This window comes from Babylonia areolata, chromosome 13 (genome assembly GCF_041734735.1).
Source record: "Babylonia areolata isolate BAREFJ2019XMU chromosome 13, ASM4173473v1, whole genome shotgun sequence".
Classification (NCBI taxonomy): Eukaryota; Metazoa; Mollusca; class Gastropoda; order Neogastropoda; family Buccinidae; genus Babylonia; species Babylonia areolata.
Window position 1 is genome coordinate 4,029,033 of NC_134888.1, and position 24,870 is coordinate 4,053,902.

At 43.6% G+C, this 24,870-nt stretch overlaps 1 protein-coding gene across 1 annotated transcript in view; it reads right to left on the reverse strand.

The window, feature by feature from the left end:
- LOC143289318 (mediator of RNA polymerase II transcription subunit 12-like protein) overlaps window positions 1–14,966 on the reverse strand; it is a 107,732-nt gene extending 92,766 nt beyond the window's left edge. Inside the window, exons 1-6 of the mRNA XM_076598317.1 lie at window positions 14,846–14,966; window positions 13,261–13,323; window positions 11,101–11,244; window positions 7,354–7,434; window positions 2,222–2,381; window positions 694–881 (exon numbers count right to left, since the gene is read on the reverse strand). Coding sequence (XP_076454432.1) covers window positions 694–881; window positions 2,222–2,381; window positions 7,354–7,434; window positions 11,101–11,244; window positions 13,261–13,323; window positions 14,846–14,941 — 732 coding nt within the window. The 5' untranslated portion in view covers window positions 14,942–14,966. The remainder of the gene's footprint in view (window positions 1–693; window positions 882–2,221; window positions 2,382–7,353; window positions 7,435–11,100; window positions 11,245–13,260; window positions 13,324–14,845) is intronic.
- Window positions 14,967–24,870: the final 9,904 nt, after the last annotated feature.

Consider the following 24,870-nt stretch of genomic DNA (forward strand, 5'->3'; position numbering starts at 1 on the left):
CGTTTTTACCCCGCCATGTAGGCAGCCATACTCCGCTTTCAGGGGTGTGCATGCTGGGTATGTTCTTGTTTCCATAACCCACCGAACGCTGACATGGATTACAGGATCTTTCACGTGCGTATTTGATCTTCTGCTTGCATATACACACGAAGGGGGTTCAGGCACTAGCAGGTCTGCACATATGTTGACCTGGGAGATCGTAAAAATCTCCACCCTTTACCCACCAGGCGCCGTCGCTGTGATTTGAACCCGGGACCCTCAGATTGAAAGTCCAACACTTTAACCACTCGGCTATTGCGCCCGCCGTTACATGTCTGAATGAGTTTGTACGTGTGCGTGACTGAAACCTGGTGGAATGACCCAAGAAACAAGCGATGAGCGCCCAATGGCAGCCGTCAGTCAGCTCTACCCAGGTAGGCAGCCTGTTGTGCAAATGACCCCAAGTTCGTAAAGCGCTTCAAGTTTGGTCTCCGACCGAGGACAGGCGGTGTATAAGTAATAATAATATTAATAATAATGGATACTTATATAGCACACTATCCAGAAATATGCTCTAGGTGCTTTACAAAAACGCTTTTGTTAACATAAAACATTACATCAATGTTACATACACACACACCAAAATGTGACTACACACACACACACACACATACAGGTAAAATAAGAATCCATATCACATCATTCACCACCTACATTGTACATGTGTTTGGCCAGACGGGTGCAATAGGTCCACTGTTTCAGGGCCTGCTCCATGTCGGTCTGCGAGCTGTGGTTGTTGGTCAGCAGGAAGCCGGACTGGGGGCCGCTGGTGCTGCCGTGGTAGAACTCCTGGACCTTCTGCAGCTGCTCCCGCAGGTACTTGGTCAGCGACTGCGTCCAGTCTGCACGCAGAAAGGGGCAGTGGTGATGAAGGAATCAGTTAAAAAACAAACCCCCAAAAAACCCAACAAAAAACCCAATTCATCCATGACAAGCTTTTCTTCTTCTTCTTCTTCTGCGTTCGTGGGCTGCAACTCCCATGTTCACTCGTATGCATACGAGTGGGCTTTTATGTGTATGATCGTTTTTACCCTGCCATGTAGGCAGCCATACTCTGTTTTCGGGGATGTGCATGCTGGGTATGTTCTTGTTTCCATAACATGGATTACAGGATCTTTAACGTGCGTATTTGATCTTCTGCTTGCGTATACACACGAAGGGGGTTCAGGCACTAGCAGGTCTGCACATATGTTGACCTGGGAGATAGTAAAAATCTCCACCCTTCACCTACCAGGCGCCATTACCGAGATTCAAAATCGATGACAAGCGACTGTGTCCAGTCTGCACGCAGAAAGGGGCAGTGGTGAGGAAGGAATCAGTTAAAAGAAACAACAACATATATATATCAATATATTAACTAATCCATGACAAGTGACTGTGTCCAGTCTGCAAGCAGAAAGGGGCATTTTCCTTTCAGCAAATCAAGGTCATATAAATATTTCATTCGTAGTTCGCAAGCTAGGTGGGGTTTTTTTCCTTGTTATCACCCTCCGTGACCTAAACACTTCTTGGCAAACAGCAGTTACTGAGCATAAAACAGGCTTGGCACTGAAAGGGTTAAGTGGTTAAGTGTTAACAGAAACCCAAAAACATGACAAAAATCCAGCCAGGGACACATATTCATGGGTAGACAAAACCCAGACAGGGATTTATATTGTATTCTATTACAGTTTTTTGTCACAACAGATTTCTCTGTGTGAAATTCGGGCTGCTCTCCCCAGGGAGAACGCCTCACTACACTGAGAGCCCCACCATCTTTTTTTTGTTTTGTTTGTTTGTTTGCCTGCAGTTTCTTAATTTTTTTCTACCAAAGTGGATTTTTCTACAGAATTTTGCCACGGACAACCCTTTTGTTGCTGTGGGTTCTTTTACATGCACTAAGTGAATGCTGTAGAAGGGACCTCAGTTTATCATCTCATCCGAATGACTAGCGTCCAGACCACCACTCAAGGTCTAGTGGAGGGAGAGAAAATACTGGCAACTGCTGGGATTCGAACCAGCGCGCTCAGATTCTCTCACTTTCTACGCGGACGCGATACCTCTAGGGCCATCACTCTACATTAACAAAAAACCTGGCGACATGAAAAATAAAACCCAGTCAGGGTCGCACATTTACGCGTTTAACAGAAAAACCCTACGACATGACACGACCCAAATCCGTGTTCGCATCATGTTCACGTACCCATGGACTGGTCGGCGGCCGGGCGACGACGGATGCGAGTGTCCTGGGTGGCCATGTTGTGCGCCGCCGTCATCTTGATGAACCAGGCTGCTCTCACCAGGGGCACGGAGTACTCGCACAGCGTGGAGAAGATCTCCTCCTTCTTGTTGAACGTGGGCACCTGTCACACGATGTAACGCTGTGAGGCGCCACTGGCAGGGATGGATAACTGTGTGTTGTGTTGTGTTGTGTTGTACTGTGTTGTGTTGTGTTGTACTGTATTGTGTTGTGTTGTACTGTATTGTGTTGTGTTGTGTTGGGTGTGTTGTGTTGTGTTGTGTTGTACTGTACTGTGTTGTGTTGTGTTGTACTGTACTGTGTTGTGTTGTGTTGTTGTGTTGTACTGTATTGTGTTGCGTTGTACTGTATTGTGTTGTGTTGTGTTGTGTTGTACTGTACTGTGTTGTGTTGTGTTGTAGTGTATTGTGTTGTGTTGTGTTGTACTGTATTGTGTTGTGTTGTACTGTATTGTGTTGTACAGAACTATGTTGTGTTGTACTGTACTATAATGTTGTACGGTGCCAACAGCAGGGATGGGTTATGTGTGTTGCATTTGTGTTGTGTTGTGTTGTAGTGTGTTGTGTTGTGTTGTGTTATGTTGTACTGTATTGTGTTGTACTGTATTGTGTTGTGTTGTGTTGTGTTGTACTGTATTGTGTTGTGTTGTGTTGTGTTGTACTGTGTTGTGTTGTGTTGTGTTGTACTGTATTGTAGAACTATGTTGTGTTATGTTGTGTCGTACTGTACTATAATGCCGTAAGGTGCCACTAGCTGGGATGGGCTATGTGTGTTGCGTTTGTGTTGTAGTGTATTGTGTTGTGTTGTGTCGTGCTGTATTGTACAGTATTGTGTTGCGTTGCACTGTACTGCTCTGCACCGCACGCTGTTGCACTTGCTGAACGTGGGCACCAGACACACGAGGTCTGTGCTGTGAGGCACCACGAGTAGGGATGGGCTCTGTGCGTTGTGTTTGTGTTGTGTTGTGTTGTACTGTATTGTGTAGCACAGTATGCGTTGTTTTGTGTAGTATTGTGTTGTGCTGGGCACCTGTCACATGACATAATGTTGTGAGGCACACTCGGGATAGGCTATGTGTTGCATTGTGTGTTGCTGTGTTGTGTTGTACTGTGTTGTATTGCACTGTGTTGTATTGCACTGTGTTGTGTTGTGCTGTGTTGTACCGCTCTGCATTGCACTGTGTTGCACTTGCTGAACGTGGGCACCAGTCACACGCGGTCTGTATTGTGAGGCACAATAGGGATGGGCTATGTGTTGCACTGTGTGTCGTTGTGTTGTGTTGTACTGTGTTGTACTGCACTGTGTTGTGTTGTACTGTGTTGTATTGCACTGTGTTGTGTTGTGCTGTGTTGTACTGTGTTGTACTGCACTGTGTTGTGTTGTGCTGTGTTGTACTGTGTTGTACTGCACTGTGTTGTGTTGTACTGTGTTGTATTGCACTGTGTTGTGTTGTACTGTGTTGTACTGTGTTGTACTGCACTGTGTTGTACTACTCTGCATTGCACTGTGCTGCACTTGCTGAACGTGGGCACCAGTCACACGCGGTCTGTATTGTGAGGCACAATAGGGATGGGCTATGTGTTGCATTGTGTGTTGCATTGTGTTGTGTTGTGTTGTACTGTGTTGTATTGCACTGTGTTGTGTTGTGCTGTGTTGTACCACTCTGCATTGCACTGTGTTGCACTTGCTGAACGTGGGCACCAGTCACACGCGGTCTGTATTGTGAGGCACAATAGGGATGGGCTATGTGTTGCACTGTGTGTTGTTGTGTTGTGCTGTACTGTGTTGTATTGTGTTGTATTGCACTGTGTTGTGTTGTGCTGTGTTGTACCGCTCTGCATTGCACTGTGTTGCACTTGCTGAACGTGGGCACCAGTCACACGCGGTCTGTATTGTGAGGCACAATAGGGATGGGCTATGTGTTGCATTGTGTGTCGTTGTGTTGTGTTGTACTGTGTTGTACTGCACTGTGTTGTGTTGTACTGTGTTGTATTGCACTGTGTTGTGTTGTGCTGTGTTGTACTGTGTTGTACTGCACTGTGTTGTGTTGTGCTGTGTTGTACTGTGTTGTACTGCACTGTGTTGTGTTGTACTGTGTTGTATTGCACTGTGTTGTGTTGTACTGTGTACTGTGTTGTACTGCACTGTGTTGTGTTGTGCTGTGTTGTACCACTCTGCATTGCACTGTGTTGCACTTGCTGAACGTGGGCACCAGTCACACGCGGTTTGTACTGTGAGGCACAATAGGGATGGGCTATGTATTTTTGTATTTTGTATTTCTTTTTATCACAACAGATTTCTCTGTGTGAAATTTGGGCTGCTCTCCCGAGGGAGAGCGCATCGCTATACTACAGCGCCACCCATTTTTTTGTATTTTTCCTGCGTGCAGTTTTATTTGTTTTTCCTATTGACGTGGATTTTTCTACAGAATTTTGCCAGGAACAACCCTTTTGTTGCCGTGGGTTCTTTTACGTGCGCTAAGTGCGTGCTACACACGGGACCTCGGTTTATCGTCTCATCCGAATGACTAGCGTCCATACCACCACTCAAGGTCTAGTGGAGGGGGAGAAAATATCGGTGGCTGAGCCGTGATTCGAACCAGCGCGCTCAGATTCTCTCGCTTCCTAGGCGGACGCATTACCTTGCTGTGCGCCGTACTGTGTTGTACTGTACTGTATTCAACACGCAGGCACACACGCGTGCACATGCACGCGAGTGTGCGCACACACAAAACAATGCATGCACACGCACGGACACACACGCAACACACACACAGTTGTTACACTCTGAATCATAATGTAATAGTATCTTACCCACATGTTTTTCTTTTTACATAATAATTGATGTGTGCATGGTGATAAGTGAAGGGTGTGTCAGTTGTTTTTTTGTTTTTTTTCTCTTTGATTTTTGCTGACGGGCATTTTAGTTTGAGTGAGCCTAAAGAAAATTTTCTGTTTTTGGTTGAAGCAGATAATAAAGTATTTTGAACTGAACTGAACTGAATTGAACTGAACTGAATTTACTGTGTTGTGTTGCATTGTACTGTACTGTACTGTGCTGTGCTGTGCTGTGCTGTGCTGCCCCAATGCCCACTGTCCTAAAACTCTCTCTGTTGAGAGAGTTGGGGTGTAACTTGGGCAAGACACTCTCCACTATCATCTTCTTCTTCTTCTGCGTTCGTGGGCTGCAACTCCCACGTTCACTCGCATGTACACGAGTGGGCATTTACGTGCATGACCGTTTTTACCCCGCCATGTAGGCAGCCATACTCCGCTTTCGGGGGTGTGCATATTCTGGGTATGTTCTTGTTTCCATAACCCACCGAACACTGACATGGATTACAGGATCTTTAACGTGCGTATTTGATCTTCTGCTTGCATATACACACGAAGGGGGTTCAGGCACTAAGCAGGTCTGCACAGATGTTGACCTGGGAGATCGTAAAAATCTCCACCCTTTACCCACCAGGCGCCGTCACCGTGATTCGAACCCGGGACCCTCAGATTGAAAGTCCAACGCTTTAACCACCCGGCTATTGCGCCCGTCTCTCCACTATCATCAAATCATAGCCCAGACAGTCGGGACAGCAGTTACGCCCTCCCTCTGCTGATGTGACGGTCATTCGTCGAACACGACTGACTGTCATACAAATACATACATTGTACTGTGCTGTGTTGTACTGTATTTTTGTGCTGTGTTGTACTGTACCGTATTGTGCTGTGTGCTGTTGTATTGCACTGCACTGCACTATACTGCAATGCAGTGTGTTGCTTTGAGTTGCATTTGATAGTATAGTATAGTATAGTATAGTATAGTATAGTATAGTATATTACAGTACAGTATAGTACAGTATAGTTAAGTATAGTTAAGTACAGTACAGTACAGTTTAGTTTAGTTAAGTACAGTACAGTAGTATAGTATAGTATAGTATAGTATAGTATAGTATTGTAATTTGTATAGTATAGTATAGCATTGTATTGTATAGTATAGTACAGTTATAGTACAGTACAGTACAGTATAGTTAAGTACAGAACAGTATAGTACTGTACCGCTTTGTACTGTAACTTGTACTGCACTGTATTGCACTGAACTACATTGTTTTGTATTATAGATCTTTATCTGTCCAAAACTTGTTCAAGCATCAAGCGCTATTTAGCATTTATGTTACGTAAAATAAATCCTGTATCAGTTTCACAATATTGTTTTCACTGATCTGTCTGTAAACTAAAATAGATTTCAATGTTAAAATAAAAGAAGAAACAACAAAAAAAAGATATAAATCACTTTAGAAAATTTGATGACTCCCCCTAACCTCCCCCCCACACCACCCCCCAGAGAAGAACAACAACCAAGTATTATGTAAACGTAACTATAAAAATAATATCACGGTCCAGATTTCCACCCTGATTCTAAACAGAGCACGCCAGAGGAGCAAGACAAAAACCTGAAGCACAATAAAATATAAAAACACACACACACATACACAAAAACGCACTATAAACCACGAAACTTTTAAACATCTGCACTTACATGTGTACACATAAATCTGGCCTAATGCGCAGCCATTAAACAACAATAACATAACTCCAAGGACAGATACTTTTTTGTTTTGTTTTGTTCCCAGAACACAAATGCAGGAGAGAAAAAAACAACACAAAATACCTGATCAAACAGGACAAGCTGTCTACCTTGCCTGAAATTCACCAGGTGCAAACACACACACACACACACACATACAAACACAACAACACACACACATATACAAACACAACAACACACACACATACAAACACAACACACACACACACACCACAACACAACAACACACACACATACAAACACAACACACACACACACACACACACACACACACACACACACAGGACAGCTGTCTACCTTGCCTGACATTCACCAGGTGCAAACACACACACACACACACACACACACACACACACACACACACACACACACACACACAGGACAGCTGTCTACCTTGCCTGACATTCACCAGGTGCAAACACACACACACACACACACACACACACACACACACACACACACACACACACACCTACCTTTCTGCTGAGCTGCGCCAGCGGTTTGCTGCCAGCCAGGTCTTTGAACCACGCCTCCATGCCTTGCTTGCTGCGGGCAGCCTGCCACATCACACACACAGCTGTCCGTCTACAGTCTGTTTCAGATTCTCAAGGAGGCGGCCACAGAATTCTTCTTCTTCTTATGCGTTCACTCGTATGCACACGAGTGGGCTTTTACGTGTATGACCGTTTTTACCCCGCCATGTAGGCAGCCATACTACGCTTTCGGGGGTGTGCATGCTGGGTATGTTCTTGTTTCCATAACCCACCTAACGCTGACATGGATTACAGGATCTTTAACGTGCATATTCGATCTTCTGCTTGCATATACACACGAAGGGGGTTCAGGCACTAAGCAGGTCTGCACATATGTTGACCTGGGAGATCGTAAAAATCTCCACCCTTTACCCACCAGGCGCCGTCACCGTGATTCGAACCCGGGGCCCTCAGATTGACAGTCCAACGCTTTAACCACTCGGCTATTGTGCCCGTCGGCCACAGAATTCAGACTAATCCATTTACACAACACCACATCTGCAAGGCAGATGCCAAACCAGCAGCATAACCCAACGCCCAAGTCAGGCCTTGAGAGTGCATGCATGTATATTTTGGGTACCTATCAGAGTGGATTTCTTGTACAGAATTCTGCCACAGGGACACAACACTCTTGTTGACATGGGTTGGCTTTTTTTCCCCAGTGCGCCAAGTGTGTGCTTCACACAGGACCTTGGTTTATCGTCTAATCCTTCTTCTTCTTCTTCTGCGTTCGTGGGCTTCAACTCCCACGTTCTCACTCGTATATACGCGAGTGGGCTTTTTACGTGTATTTTGTTTGTTTGTTTCCGCCAATGAAGAAGGCATATAATTTTGTATGCTCATCATGTTATTTTTGTTGCATTCTGCATTCAACAGAAGAGTGGTTAAGAAAACTAAAAAAACAAAACAAAAACAAAATAAAAGAACAGCAAGAAATTAAAAAAAAAGAGGAAAAAATAGAATGGAGAGCCCACTGCATTATCTTATGTTGCTTATCGCTTATATACAACTGGACCACTATTCTACTGGTACTCATCATTGTGCGTCAGTCTTTGCTATGCCAATGCTTGTCAATGTTATATTTTTGTTCACATTCACTTAAGTGAATCATTATCAGTAACCGTTATTGTCTATCAGTCATTCTGTCTGTCACTGTCACTATTATCTGATATCAGATGTTATGGATTATGTCAGAAAGTCCTGCTTCTTTGTTGGCGATTTACCTTAAACATGAACCGTATGTGAGAAAGACTATTAATATCACAAAAGCTGGGATGGTGCTTACATTGTAATGCACAAACATACTGCTGCTCCCAATGTCATAAACCAATGCAAATATCTAAAATTATCAAATGACACACAGAGATTTTGATAACTTGATTTCTAATTCTATGCTTTTGAATTCGAACACAAGTCCTCCACAGTCCAAAAGGGGGTTGTGGGGTTGACTGGAATATTTCTGCATTGCTTTTAGTCTGATGCGTGCACTCACTCACTTCCATACAGACACATAGGTCTTCTGCTTTAAAGTGCTCACAGCCACGTCTACTTCTTCTTCTTCTGCATTCGTGGGCTGCAACTCCCACGTTCACTCGCATGTACACGAGTGGGCTTTTACGTGCATGACTGTTTTTACCCCACCATGTAGGCAGCCATACTCCGCTTTTGGGGGTGTGCATGCTGGGTATGTTCTTGTTTCCATAACCCACCGAACGCTGACATGGATTACAGGATCTTTAATGTGCGTATTAGATCTTCTGCATGCGTTTACACACGAAGGGGGTTCATGCACTAAGCAGGTCTGCACAAATGTTGACCTGGGAAATTGTAAAAATCTCCACCCTTTACCCACCAGGCGCTGTCACCGTGATTCGAACCCGGGACCCTTAGACTGAAAGTCCAACGCTTTAACCACTCGGCTATTGCACCCGTCGCCACATCTACTAATTTTACATGCATCTATTCATGACTCCACACACACACCAGCCAGCAACAAGGCTAATAGTTAGTCCACCAGTTAGTTTGTATTTGTATTTTGTATTTTGTATTTCTTTTTATCACAACAGAGTGTGAAATTCGGGCTGCTCTCCCTAGGGAGAGCGCATCGCTATACTACATCGCCACCCATTTTTTGTTGTTGTATTTTTCCTGCGTGCAGTTTTATTTGTTTTTCCTATTGACGTGGATTTTTCTACAGAATTTTGCCAGGAACAACCCTTTTGTTGCCGTGGGTTCTTTTACGTGCGCTAAGTGCGTGCTGCACACGGGACCTCAGTTTATCGTCTCATCCGAATGACCAGCGTCCAGACCACCACTCAAGGTCTAGTGGAGGGGGAGAAAATATCGGCGGCTGAGCCGTGATTCGAACCAGCGCGCTCAGATTCTCTCGCTTCCTAGGCGGACGCGTTACCTCTAGGCCATCACTCCACTGACTTCCCACATTTCCATCCAGAGTCATCCCCACCAAGACACCTCTCAGATTGTACTTTTCAATTAAGTATTCAATAATCTTCTCAATAAAGTATCTAATAATCTATCGATCAAACTTGTATTTTCTCAATAAAGTATTCAATAATCTATCCAACAATCTCTTTTCAAAGCAATTACTCACACAACAATGTCTCTTTATTTGTGTTGAAACCCAATCAGTATATATATATGTCTCATTATTCCAAGCACTCAAGTCATTATTCACCCATCCAGTCTGTCTCTACAGACACACACATACAATGTCTCTACAGACAGACACTCATACAATATCTCTTTTCTTTTTCTTCTTTTTTTTTTTTTTTTTTTTTGCTGTCCCATCATCTGCACCATTTCAATGGCATCACTCCCACAGTGTCGGCTGCGCTGGCTGGACCACGTTCGCCGCATGGAAGATGGTCGCATCCCAAAAGACATCCTTTATGGAGAGCTCGCCACGGGGCAGAGAAGCATCGGCCGCCCACAGCTGAGATACAAAGACGTTTGCAAACGTGACATGAAGGCACTTGAGATCAACACTGATTCCTGGGAGGGCCTTGCAGATGACCGCAACAGATGGAGAAGCACTCTCAAGAATCAGCTACGGATTGGTGAGGACAAACTGTCAGCTGCTGCAGCAGAAAAGCAAGCTCGCAGAAAAGGGACGGCAGCCGACAGACCAGCATCAGCTTACACATGTGACCGCTGCGACAGAGACTGTCTCTCTCGCATCGGTCTCTACAGTCACAGGCGACGCTGCTTGGTCCAAGCAGACAGCCCAATTAGACATTAGGTCGGGTATACTCTATCCATGGTCAGCCATGACCGAAGGAGGCCTACTACTACTACTACTCCCACACCACTCATTCTGTGTCCCCAATACACAGCCACACCCGACTCCATCTGTCACAGTCCCAACACTGGCAGTCCACAGAGAACCATCAATGTCAGGTTGCCAGGAAACCACACACCAGAGTAGACCCTGCACTGCTGCTGAGTCACTTCGGTGGTGTTGTGTAGCCTGCTCTGATTTAACGTATTTAGGACACCACCTACTGAGCCCCCAACTGACAACAGCCATGGTTTAGTCGCAGAGTTAGACTGAGTGAACGTCCCCCCCACACACGTTCTTTTGCCTCCTTCTCTCTTTCTAGCTGTTTCTCCTTCCACCACACACACACACACACACACGCACACACACACAACCTGAAGAACACCACTCACAGGCCAGAAGTTGTCCTTGACAGGCAGCTGCTGTTTCTTCTTGGTGTCCTGCAGGGTGTTGAGGTCCACCTTCTTCATCATGATGGACTGGAAGTAGCTGCCAAACTTCTCCGCCGACAGGCCGGAGCCCTTCTCCGACCCATACTGCAACACACAGGCACACGCAATGATGCAATGGAATCCTGCTGTTTGGTATGTCATGGCATCTTGTTTGGTATGCCATGGCATCTTGTTCGGTATGCAATGGAATCTTGTTTGATTTTTTTTTTTTTTTCAATCTGAACTCTATCAAATGATCACAAAACAAGAGAGGCAAGGCCTTCAAGACTCACTTGTGATATCTGCACCAAAACATTTGCAAAATAAATAAAAAATTCCATGCTTAGCAAAAGAAGTTCCTGTTTGAACAAAAAATGATAATAATGACTCCTCTTGTTGTTGTGTCAGAATAAGAGGTCAAAGTGCCAAGTTTAGAGAATACAAAAAATATAAATATAACAGTAAATGCAGTTTGCATATAATTAGGCTTCTTTTTTTTTTTTTTTTTTTGCCCATCCCAGAGGTGCAATATTGTTTTAAACAAGATGACTGGAAAGAACTGAATTTTTCCTATTTTTATGCCAAATTTGGTGTCAACTGACAAAGTATTTGCAGAGAAAATGTCAATGTTAAAGTTTACCACAGACACACGGACACACACACACACACACACACACACACACACACACACAAACTGAACACCGGGTTAAAACATAGACTCACTTTATTTACACAAGTGAGTCAAAAAAGCACCTTGTAAATGCCCATTCCTCACTTTAAAAAACAACAACAAAAGAAGTCATCAACTGATCATAATTCAATTTGCTATTCATGTTCGTGTTGCTTTTCAAAGCAGTGCAAACGTAGATCTAGAGATTGCATGACATGTTAACGTGTCACTGAGCATGACAGTACATTACTCCATGACACAGTGTCTTGTTTCAGCAGCCAGCATTCTGTTCTCACTGCCATCCCAGCCAGCGCTGTGTGGTGAAACCAAGTCAGCAAATGGGCTCCCTCAAAGGGGAAAGTACCCAGTAAATGCCCACCCATACGTAACTTCAGGATGGAATTTGTCCCAGGTGGGAGTGAGCGTTTACAAGGTACTGGCAGTTTACAGTATATATACTGTTGGCACAAAATTTCAAGGACAATGCCTGGACCCTGCTGAAACCTGGGTCTGGTGATCTGTGGTAGTGGTTCAACTTCAGACAAGGCTACCATTTACCATTCTGATCAGTGTGACTGTTCCCAGAATTTGGATCAATTTTAGTATTTATCACCATTTTTGGCATCATTCTTTCGAGGATTCAGATCCGTTCTTCACAATGTTTGACTTTTTTGCCCATACCTCTGTGTTTAGTGTTAGTTTTAATATTTGTTACAATTAAAATTTATAATCATGCATATCAGATCTGCACGGTTGTACGCACATCAAGAGTTGTGAAAAAAATTATGCTTGCATAATGAATATAGGGACATGAATGATGAAATATTCATCCATGCATTTATGCCAGTTAAAAGGCATCTAACCATTAGCAGTGTTACTGCTAAGTAGGAGGAACATGAAGGCATGCATGGTACAAGTGACGAGAATGTACACTGAAGAGAATCCATACTGAACTGTGAACATCCTCCAGGAATTATAGTGCACGATGTGAGCAGTGCAAAGTCATTATCATAATTATGTATGCTTTCATGAAGTCGAGTATAAAAATTCAGTACAATGTCATCATAACAATAAATGCTTTCATGAAGTAAAGTTCAAAAATTGCATTTCACAATATCCATGAGTTTCTTCTCTGTGTTTCATTTTCAAACAGCAAAGCAATGTGATTTTTTGTTTTTTTTTGTTTTTGTTTTTTGTTTTTTTGTAATACACAAGAAACTTACAGTGTGCATGGTGGATAATGAGCCTTCACTCAAAGTATCCAGGATCATTACTGCTGGTATCTTTGACCACTCTGGTTGATTATAAAGTTGCTTCTTCTTTGCTTGTTCAGTTGTTATGTGTTTCTATTTTCATTCATGCATACACAGACAGACAGACACACAGACAGACAGACAGACAGACACACACACACACACACACACACACACATTTGGACAATAACACATTACCTCATCACTGAAGGCTGGAGTGTTACTGAAACCATGTTTCACGCTTGCTTGATTAAGTTCATCCTGTAAAAGTTAAACACAGTCAAAATTAAAATATTTACAATTTTCAAATGTTTCATTATGATTCAACATATCCATATGGCATATTTCTGCTATGCCAAATAAACTGGTAACTAAAGAAAATGCACATCAGCCAGCTCAAATGAAATGGAGCAATCGTTATCAAACACAAAGACAATTATATCACTTTTGATTTTAAAGAAAACTTGGCAAATGAAAGAGACATAGCAACTGTGTATGCTTGAAAGCAAATTAATTTTTTTAAATAGCATGCAGGTCAGTTACTACCTAAATAGCTTTAATTTCAGGCTCTGGCAGTATAAAAATGTTAATAAATCATCATGAAAGCAAATGATTACAAATTTGTGTGTTGTGATTTATTCGTCATTATTTATTTTGCTTTCAATATAACCATTATCATCATCATCTTCTTCCTCTTCTTCTATTAATGCTCAGCGGTCATAAGTTTGACCATAACTAGCATTTTATGCGTGCTGGGTATTTTCATGTCTCCATAACCCACCAAATGCTGACATGGGTTACAGGATCTTTAACATGCGTATTAGATCTTCTGCATGCATATACACATGTAGGGGGTTCAGGCACTAGCAGGTCTGTACATATGTTGACCTGGGAGATCGGAAAAATCTCCACCCTTTACCCACCAGGCGCCGTTACCGTGATTCACACCCGGGACCCTAAGATTGAAAGTCCAACGTCTAAACCATTTGGATATTGCGCATGTCTATATCATTATCATTGTTATTACTATCATCATATCACTATTATTGTTATTATTATCATCATTATTACTATTACTGTTGATGATGTGATTATCATTATTATAATTATTTTATTCATTATTATTTTATTATTATTCTTATTCTTTTTTTTATACTATTATTATTATCATTATTATTGTTAATAATTTAATTCTTGTTATTTTAACTATCACTATCATTATAATTTATAAAGGGAACTTACCTGCTTACGGGTGTTTGTACATACCAATTGACAATAGGGATTTCAGCACCAAACTTACTGTAGTGAACATAAAATTTGTGTGAGTGTATATCACTCTGTGTGTGTGTGTGTGTGTGTGTGTGTGTGTGTGTGTGTGTGTGTGTGTGTGTGTGTGTTTGGATGGGTGTCGAGCTGAAACTGGTGATATTTGACTGATTCGAGATCATGAATTCGGAAGAATAAAAACCTGAAAAGGGAGAGCATCCTGATCTGTTTTCAGTATTTACAAAATGGACCGAAAATTCTAAACAGATATTATTAAATTTTTCTCCCTCGCAGACTTGTTGCTGCCATTATTGCTCATTCAATAGAGTCAAACTGTGTGTTTTATCTACTCCCCCTTTTAACAGTGGCCATTCTAAAACCCGAAAAAGAGGAAGAAACTGAATCGGTGATTGTTATGAAGCATACTGCACAGAAACATCCCTGGGTAAAACGAAAAAAGATATCGCCAAATGGAAACAGCGCATCTTGCAATCGAAATTTATCAAACATTACTTACCTCTTTTTGCTTTGGATCTTGTGGATACACATCAGGCGGACCAAGCCGCGGCTTTTTTAATGGTCTGTGTTCTTGTGACGGGAAAGGGGTAGCCATTTTGGGCTTTGTCAATCAATGTAAAACCGGAAACGCAGTTCTCTTAAAATTTATCGTGCTTATACACAAAGCAGCTTGCAAATGTGTGACGTCAAACTTTTTTCTTTTACGCGGGCATGTGCATATTTCGGAAGGGGTCTCGGTTTATTTTCCTGTCAAAAAGGCAAATACTCAGACCACCGCTCAAAGGTTAATGGAACGATGAGTAAAAATCTGACCTGTTTGGAATCGAACCTAAGACACTTTATTCCCAAGCAGCCAGCAACTCCGTGTGACGTAGTTGTCCACTGAGTCAGTAGTTTGACAAGCGATCGACCAGAAAGCCGACTGTACCAAGGCTGTAGGTATTTCATTCATTCATTCATTTTGCCCATCGCTCCTGGTGGAGCATAGGCCATCGACGACCCCTCGCCATCGCACTCTGTTCTGGGCTGTTCTGGCCATTCCAGTCCAGTTGGTCCCTTGCTGCTTCAGCTCTGCCTCGGTATCTCGCCTCCAGCTGTTGCGAGGCCGGCCTCTCTTCCTCTTTCCCTGCGGGTTCCAGTCAGGGCTTGGCGATGCTGGACGCAGCACCACTTCCTTCTCAGTATCTGCTTGGCCACTGGTTCCTGTCCCGCTCGCTCCCACAGATCTTTGTTTCGGATCTTCTCCTGCCATACGGTGGATCTTGTAGATGCACCTCAGACAGGTGTTGAAGAATGTCTGAATCTTCTGCTGCATCGTCTGTGTTGTCCGCCATGTCTCGCATCCGTAGAGCAGAATTGACTTCACACTGGAGTTGAAGATGTGGAATTTGGTTTTCATACTGATTGCTCCAGATGCCCAGATGTTCTTGAGCATGATGAAAGCTGTTCTTGTCTTGCCGATTTTGGCTGTGACGTCTCGGTCCGTGCCTCCCTGTCGGTCAACCACGCTTCCCAAGTAGACGAAAGACTCCTCCTCCCTGATGGGCTCTCCACCGACTGTGACTGGAGTGTTCAGTTGGCAGTGGTGTTGATCTTCATCAGCTCGGACGGTCTTCTTCTTGTTGATCTTGAGCCCTGTCCTGGCTGACGTGGTCTCCAGGCGAGTGGTCTTGTCCTGCATCTGGCTGTGGTTGTGTGACAGGAGCGCCAGGTCGTCAGCGAAGTCGAGATCGTCCAGCTGTGTCCAGAGTGTCCACTGTATACCGTTGTTCCTGCCTGTTGTAGTGGTCTTGAACTAGGTATTTAATGCTGTCAAATAAATTCCGTGGAGTCATGATATTATATGTTTTTAACGGTATGTAGCTTGCTACTGAAAAGGCTTTCCAAGTGAATGCCAGATCAGTCACGTCAGTGTAGCTCAGTACTGAAATCCACGTGAGAACGCAGAAGAATAGGACCTGGAGGAAAAAAAGAGGGTAACTTTGGCAAAATGCACTACTCAGAAAAAGACAACATTAACAACGACAGCAACAACAACCAACAAAATCAGTAAACATGGTCGTGACACTGACACTGTTACACACACACACACACACACACACACACACACACACACACACACACACACACACACTACATGCGCACAGGCAGACGGACAGACTGACACACGCACGCACACCACTGACACTCTGAACACACAATACACGCACGCACGCACACATACACACACACTCAGTGACACACAATGACACACCGCACGCACGCACGCACGTACATCCACACACACACACACACGGAACACTGGGCACACCACACACAATACACGCACGCACACACGCACACTCACACACACCGGAAATACTGACACGCACGCACACACGCGCGCGCACACACACACACACACACACACACACACACGGGACAATGGACACACGCACGCACACCACACACACAATACACACACGCACTGCACGCAAACACGCACACTGACATATACCGGCAATACACGCACGCACGCACACACACACACACACACACACACACACACACACACACACACTCCACTGTACTGAGAAACTGGGCGGCTTTTCTTGTTGTTTTTTTCAAAACGGAATGTCGTACACATAGGCCGGATCGTGCACGCGTTCATTCAACACACATATGCACCCACGCCATCAGTAAATGCATTTTTACAGTGAATGCAAGTTTTGAGCACAGTATCAGTGTCAGTATCAGTAGCTCAAGGAGGCGTCACTGCGTTCGGTCAAATCCATATACGCTACACCACATCTGTCAAGCATATTCCTGACCAGCAGCGTAACCCAACGCGCTTAGTCAGGCCTCGAGAAAAAACAAAACAAAACAAAAAAACACCATAAAAAAAATAATAAAATAAATAAATAATAGATAAATACATAAAAATACTACTACTAATAATAAAAATAGTTATTAGGCGCAAAATCTTGATGAAGTCAACTCCAAGCGCGCACACACGCGCGCACACACACACACACACACACACACACACACACACACACACACACACACACACACAACAATGATGATAAATAAGCAAATAAATGTAAAACACACACACACACACACACACACACACACACACACACACACACACGCACACACACACACACACACATGCATAACAGATGAGCACAGTTAAAAAAGATCTAGATCTTTTTTTTTTGCCCGGCTCTTGTTGTACCGTTCACTAGGGGCCGTATTCATGGGCACTGACTCTCTGAGAACGTCGGGCGAAAAGCAAAACGTCTGGACTTTGGCCGTCCGTCAAAACTTTTTGCCGCAGCAAAGTTGGTAATCATTGGGCGGGCGTGAAGTTTTTTTGTTTTTTTTTGTTTTTTGTTTTTTTTTTTTTGTAGTTGTTGTTTTGTTGTTTGTTTTTTTAAAAAGTATATTATTATTTATTTATTTATTTATTTGTTTATTAGTTTATTTGTTTATATTATTGTTTATCTGTTATTATCATCATTACTTATTTATTTATTTATTTTAATTTTTGTACGCTTATAATTGACTTCATCAAGTTTTTGCGCCTTATACATATTATTATTAGTTGTAGTTCTTTTTTTTATGTAGTTATTTTATCTTTTTTATTTTATTTTATTAATTTTTTTTAATTTTTTAATTTATTTTTAGAAAAAAATTATTATTATTTTTCCTCAAGGCCTGACTAAGCGCGTTGGTGGGGGGTGGGTGGGTGGGTGCGGGTGTGTGCTGATTATCTGGTTGCGGTTTTCCGCAATTTATCTTTATTCTTATCTTATCTGTCTATTATAATCAATGTGCAGTTTAGTAGACGATGTTTATAATTATATTCAAACAATGTTTCTTAATTCTTTCTGTTTTTACATTGAGAATATTAGTTATTACCTGCAGTGTGTGGATGTATGTATGAAACGGTGTATGTGATATTTTTTTACATTTGTATCTTCGTAATATTCGTAAAAGCTGTTGTTGACTTTTACAGTTATGGTCCCCATGTTGTTTACTTGTCTATGTTGTGATAATGCACCTGACCAAATTTCTCCAGTTGGAGATAATAAAGTTATTCTTATCTTATCTTATCTTATCTTATAGCGTCATTTTTGATGTGGCCGATTCGCCGTTCGCACATCTGTCTCTTTTGTCCGTTGATAACTTTACAGTATACTTTCCTTTTTTCCATTTCAAGTTTTAGCAACACAACGGATGCATGCACTTCAGCTGATTTTTTTTTTCTTTCGGTAACATATAAGAAAGAACAGACATGCTTGTCCAGTATGTCCTTATGGCTACTTTGCACACACACACACACACACATATATATATATATATATATATATATATATATATATATATATCTGTACGCAGCGCGTGTAACACAGTTTGATTGCAATTAAATCCAATTAAATTTATTTTCAGGGATTAGTAGTTGGATGGAAGGTAAGGTGTATTTTGCGAACGCATCCAAACTTTCCAATGGACATATTAAGGAGAGATACATGGCCTATAACAGCGCTTATCAACACAGCGAAATGCTCTTTCGGCTTTCTTGTTCACTGAAGTTGGGGAGTACAATGGCTGCCGCGCGCGGCCACACGCTCGCCTCAAGCTATTACGCGGTCAGCTACAGGAAGGTGAGGTGCATTCCCGTCGGGAGGGACGGGTCCATCACCAGGACCGTGACCAGAGCTGTGTTGGCGCTGGGGAGTACAATGGCTGCCACACGCGCGCGCCACACGCTCGCCCAAAAGCTATCCCGCTACCAGCTACAGGAAGGCGAGAGAATCTGAGCGCGCTGGTTCGAATCACGGCTCAGCCGCCGATATTTTCTCCCCCTCCACTAGACCTTGAGTGGTGGTCTGGACGCTAGTCATTCGGATGAGACGATAAACCGAGGTCCCATATGCAGCATACACTTAGCGCACGTAAAAGAACCCACGGCAACAAAAGGGTTGTTCCTGGCAAAATTCTGTAGAAAAATCTACTTCGAAAGGAAAAATAAATAAAACTGCACACAGGACAAAATACAAAAACATAGGTGGCTAGTCATTTGGATGAGACGATAAACCGAGGTCCCGTATGCAGCATGCACTTAGCGCACGTAAAAGAACCCACGGCAACAAAAGGGTTGTTCCTGGCAAACTTCTGTAGAAAAATCCACTTCGATAGGAAAAACAAATAAAACTGCACGCAGGAAAAAAAAAAAAAAAAAGGGTGGCGCTCTCAGTGTAGCGACGCGCTCTCCCTCCCCAGGGAGAAGCCCGAATTTCACACAGAGAAATCTGTTGTGAAAAAAAAAAAAAAAAAAAAAAAAATTACGGTTGGCTTCACGAGGAAGGTGGCAGAATGGTTAAGACGCTCGTCTGCCAATACAGAGTCCGTGAGGGTCTGGGTTCGAATCACGCCTCTTGCCCTTTCTCCCACGTTTGACTGGAAAATCGAACTGAGCGTCCAGTCTTTCGGATGGGACTATAAAGTACAAGATCAGCACTCTATGTTATAGATGTATTCACAAAACTGCCCCTTCCTATCTCTGCGGCTGCCTTCACCTCTACACTCCATCTCGCTCACTACGATCGGGTTCGGATCCACTCTGTTTACGCACACCCAGATTCAAACACTCGACTGTTGGCCGCCGTTCTTTCTCTGTCTCTGGACCTTGCAATTGGAATGAACTTCCTCTTTCGCTTCGTCAAGTCTCCACACTCAGCTCTTTCAAGTCTGGCCTTAAAACCCACCTCTTCCCAAAATAGCCTCCCTTCCCTGCCTCTTCCTTGTCTTCAGTTTCTCCAGTTTTAGGGTTATGCGTGCGTGAGAATGACTGGTGCGAAAGCGCTTAGATTTGTCTATGCACAAGATTCAGCGCTATATAAATACCTTTATTATCATCATTATTATTATTATGCTGCTGGTCAGGCATCTACCTAGCAGATGTGGTGTAGTGTATATGGATTTGTCCGAACGCAGTGACGCCTCCTTGAGAAACTGAAACTGAAACTGAATCGCTTCATTCTAATATCATCATCTTAGATGAACAGACGACGGGCGCAATAGCCGAGTGGTTAAAGCGTTGGACTTTCAATCTGAGGGTCCCGGGTTCGAATCTCGGTAACGGCGCCTGGTGGTTAAAGGGTGGAGATTTTTACGATCTCCCAGGTCAACATATGTGCAGACCTGCTAGAGCCTGAACCCCCTTCGTGTGTATACGCAAGCAAAAGATCAAATACGCACGTTAAAGATCCTGTAATCCATGTCAGCGTTCGGTGGGCTATGGAAACAAAAACATACCCAGCATGCACACCCCCGAAAACGGAGCATGGATGCCTACATGACGGGGTAAAACCGGTCATACACGTAAAAGCCCACTCGTGTACATACCAGTGAACGTGAGAGTTGCAGCCCACGAACGAAGAAGTATAAACATTCCTGGAACACAATGTTTCTGCATTTTGTAGGACTGCGGAGCCAATCTATTGAGCTCCAAATGTTTCAGGAAGGAACTACTAATTAACAGTGTTGTCGTGCGCTCATTTACGGAAAGAGAACTTAATATTTCGAACGGAGATCGGTTTGGGTTAACGCTATCAGAGGCGAAAAGAGACATTCCAGCAACCTTCCTCTTTTTTAATTTTTGACACGAATGCTGGACCATACCACGGAAAGGCGAAGGGAGGGTAAATATCTTCGCTCCGCCCACTGCCGCCCACTGCTTCGACCATGACTTTGCGTGAACGGAATGAGCGAGAAAGAGACAACGTACCAAGACAAGACATGGTTGCCTTCTGTTTGGAAAGGAGGAGAAGGACTTTGCCCCCACCCCACCCCCCACCCCTCCCCCTGCGCGCGCGCGCGTGCGTGTGTATGTGTGTTTCCACTGGGTTTCATGTCAGTCCGACAGAGTCAACAACAGTACTACATGACATCACTATCTATGAACAGTCTCCCAATTATTTATCATATCACTGGTCTCAAGGCCTGACTAAGCGCGTTGGGCTACGCCGCTGGTCAGGCATCTCCGGCTTGGCAGATGTGGTGTAGCGTGTATGGATTTGTCCGAACGCAGTGACGCCTTCGCTTGAGCTACTGAAACTGAAACTAGTAGAAGAAGTAGTAGTTGTTGTATGGGTATTATTATTATTATTATTATCGTCATTATTGTTATTATTATATCTTATTATTATTATTAGAAGTAGTAGTAGTAGTAGTATCACGATGCTAGTCTTTTTTTATTCTTTTTTTTTTCTAGTTGTAATATCCACTGTTCGTGTGTCAGTGTGTTCGTGCATTTGCTGATAAACAAATGGCCCCTCTGTAAAAAAACAAAACAAACCCACTGAAACCTGCGACGGTTGCCCACTGAACTACTGACGTTCACCGTCAGACAGAATCAGTGCACACTGATAAACCGTCAGGGGTTTGATGGTAGAGAAACAGGCTGAGTTTTCTCTCAAGCGGTGGCTGACCGTGTCCACCCAGTACCCAAGCCTTGCCACATTCCCCCGATCACTGACACGAAGGAGTTTCAAGAATAAACCGTCCGCTCGCGGCGTCCAAGTTGGAGCTCAGTGGTTGGCCCCGTCATGTCAGCCCTATTTTTAGCGACCAATCAGAAAAAGGCGGTGGGGACCGAGTTGTGGATAGAAAGCGTGGTGGAGATTATTGGAGGTGGGGTGGAGTGATGGGACTGGTCAGTTTGTGTTGTAGTATTGTGACATGTTCCAAATCAAATACTGTTGAAACCAGACCCGTTGGTTCAGTATCACATCATCCTGTGACGTCACCCTGACGACAGCCGTTTGGGAAGAATAGTTTGAGTGTCTTTGGAAAATAGAGAATAGTGTACTGATATGGACAGACGGGCGCAATAGCCAAGTGGGGAAAAAGGAGAATGGTGTATGTGGACAGAGACAGAGAGACAGAATTTGACAAGCCCAATAGCCAAGTGGGGGGGGAAAAGGCCTATGATGTATGTGGACAGAGACGGAGAGACAGAGTTTGACGGGCGCAATAGCCGAGTGGTTAAAGCCCTTGGCATTCAACAGAAGGTCCAAGGTTTCCAATCTGGGTCACGACGCCTGGTAAGTAAAGGGTGGAGATTTTTCCGTCCGATCTCCAGGTCAACATAATTATGTGCAGATCTGCTTGTGCCTGATTCCCCCTTTGTGTGTATACGCAAACAGAAGATCAAATACGCACGTTAAAGGTCCTGTAACCCATGTCAGCATTCGGTGGGTTATGGAAACAAGAGCATTCCCAGCATGCACACCCACGAATGGCTGCCTACATGGCGGGGTAAAAACGGTCATACGCATAAAAACCCAATCGAGTTCAACGAGTGAACGTGGGGGTTGCAGCTCAGTCACGAACGCAGAAGAAGAAGAACAGAAGAAGAAGGATCCTGTGACACCACCTGACGACAGCCTCGCGATGAAAGTGAGTTCAGCTCTTGGTCCTGTTTCACTTGCAACCACTGTTACCATTTCGCCTGACAAGCCTTCCACCACCTCTCTTTTTCTCTCTCTCAAACACACACACACGGACACACGCACACACACACAGAGGGGAGGGGGAGAGGGTGTATGTTGTGAGTTGTGTTGTGTTGTGTTGTGTGTATTGGTTGTCCAGCAAGAATGGTCAGAACTGAAGCGATCAAGGCACACTGACGGTAGAACTGGCTGGAGGTGTGTACGTGTGTGTGTGTGTGTGTGTGAGTGCGCGCGTGCATGCCGTTGTGTGTAACCAGTTGAAATCAGTGTTATACATGACTATGGTTGTTGCAGTTGCTGTTTTGTGGATGCTTTGTGTGTGTGTGTGTGTGTGTGTGTGTGTGTGTGTACAATCAACCAACATGTAGAAGTTTGTGGCTCCATCCATTTCACCAATATTACTTACTTTTATAAATGGCTTTAAAACTTGTGTGCAGACCTACGTCAAGTTTACAATTTTATTTCGTAATCTTGAGATTCAGTTACAGCCATCAAAACATTTAGGTCTGTGTAATAACCACAAGTAAAATCAAGAGTTACTTCTGTTGGTGTACTCTGTCTTGAGTCGAGCGGCCGCGGTTTTCACCACGTCCGTCCTCATGTCTTTTGACGGAGATAAACCAACAATTTTTTTTTTTAATTTCAGTGTGCTGTCAGTTATCATTACAAGCTAAATTTGAGTTCTTTCCGTTCAAACAGTCCCCACAAAACCCGCGTGGCTTTTGAGAACGTTGAATCGAACATCGTACACAACTGTCCGCTCAACTGAGCTAATTGTTTTCAAGATGGCGGCCACAACCTTCATACTGTGTGTGTGACTTAGTCATGTGACAGGCCATGTGATCAGACTGTGATGCGTCACAGAGTGACGCTGGGAAGAGAGTGTTGGAATCATCGAGCTCACAAGTAATACGGGATCTCCACACATTGTGGATTAGAGATAGGATAGGACTGTTTGAACCGATGCAGAGATTGGATTGGACTGTTCGAACCGATGCACTCAAACCACAGTGGAATGTCTGGGCCTTTTTTTTTTACACCGTTGATCTCAACACTGAGTGGATTGGAGACTCTCGATGTTGTTGTGAGCACGGCGTGTGAGTTTGAGGTGTGGCTGTAGAATAGAATAGAATAGAACAGAATAGAATAGAATACTTTTGATTGTCATAAAACCTTAAAGTTTATAAGACACAGTGGTGTATGTCGGGTGGTTTTTTAGTCTTGAAAGTTTTTATACCGTGCCAAGTTTTCACGAACAGGGCCTCTGTGGGCTTTTTGTTCATGGAGTCATTGGCCGTGGACATTGGCCCGCCCGGCCACTGAACGTTTGTCCGCGAGCGTCACTCTCACTTACATCGTCTTGTGGCTGTCTCACTGGACGTCTGCAAATGGCGATCGGCGGGGGGAAAAAAAAGGTAAAAACTAATGTCATTAATGTAGCTTGTGCAACAATGTGAGCGTCTGTAAACTAATGTAACTGATGTGGCTTGTGCAAACAATGTGAGCGTCTGTAAACTAATGTAACTGATGTGGCTTGTGCAACAATGTGAGCGTCTGTAAACTAATGTAACTGATGTGGCTTGTGCAACAATGCGAGCGTCTGTAAACTAATGTAATTGATGTGGCTTGTGCAACAATGTGAGCGTCGGTAAACTGATGTAACTGATGTGGCTTGTGCAACAATGTGAGCGTCTGTAAACTAATGTAACTGATGTGGCTTGTGCAAACAATGTGAGCGTCTGTAAACTAATGTAACTGATGTGGCTTGTGCAACAATGTGAGCGTCTGTAAACTAATGTAATTGATGTGGCTTGTGCAAACAATGTGAGCGTCTGTAAACTAATGTAATTGATGTAGCGTGCGCGCATGTCATTTTTTTTTATAGTAATCTATACCCTTTTCTGTTGGATGTTTTCATTTGTTAATATTGTTGTGCAATACCCTATTGTCTTAACATGAGTATGTGTGCAGGGGTGTTAGTATATCGTCAGCTATTGGGAATTCTTATTTGACTAGTTTC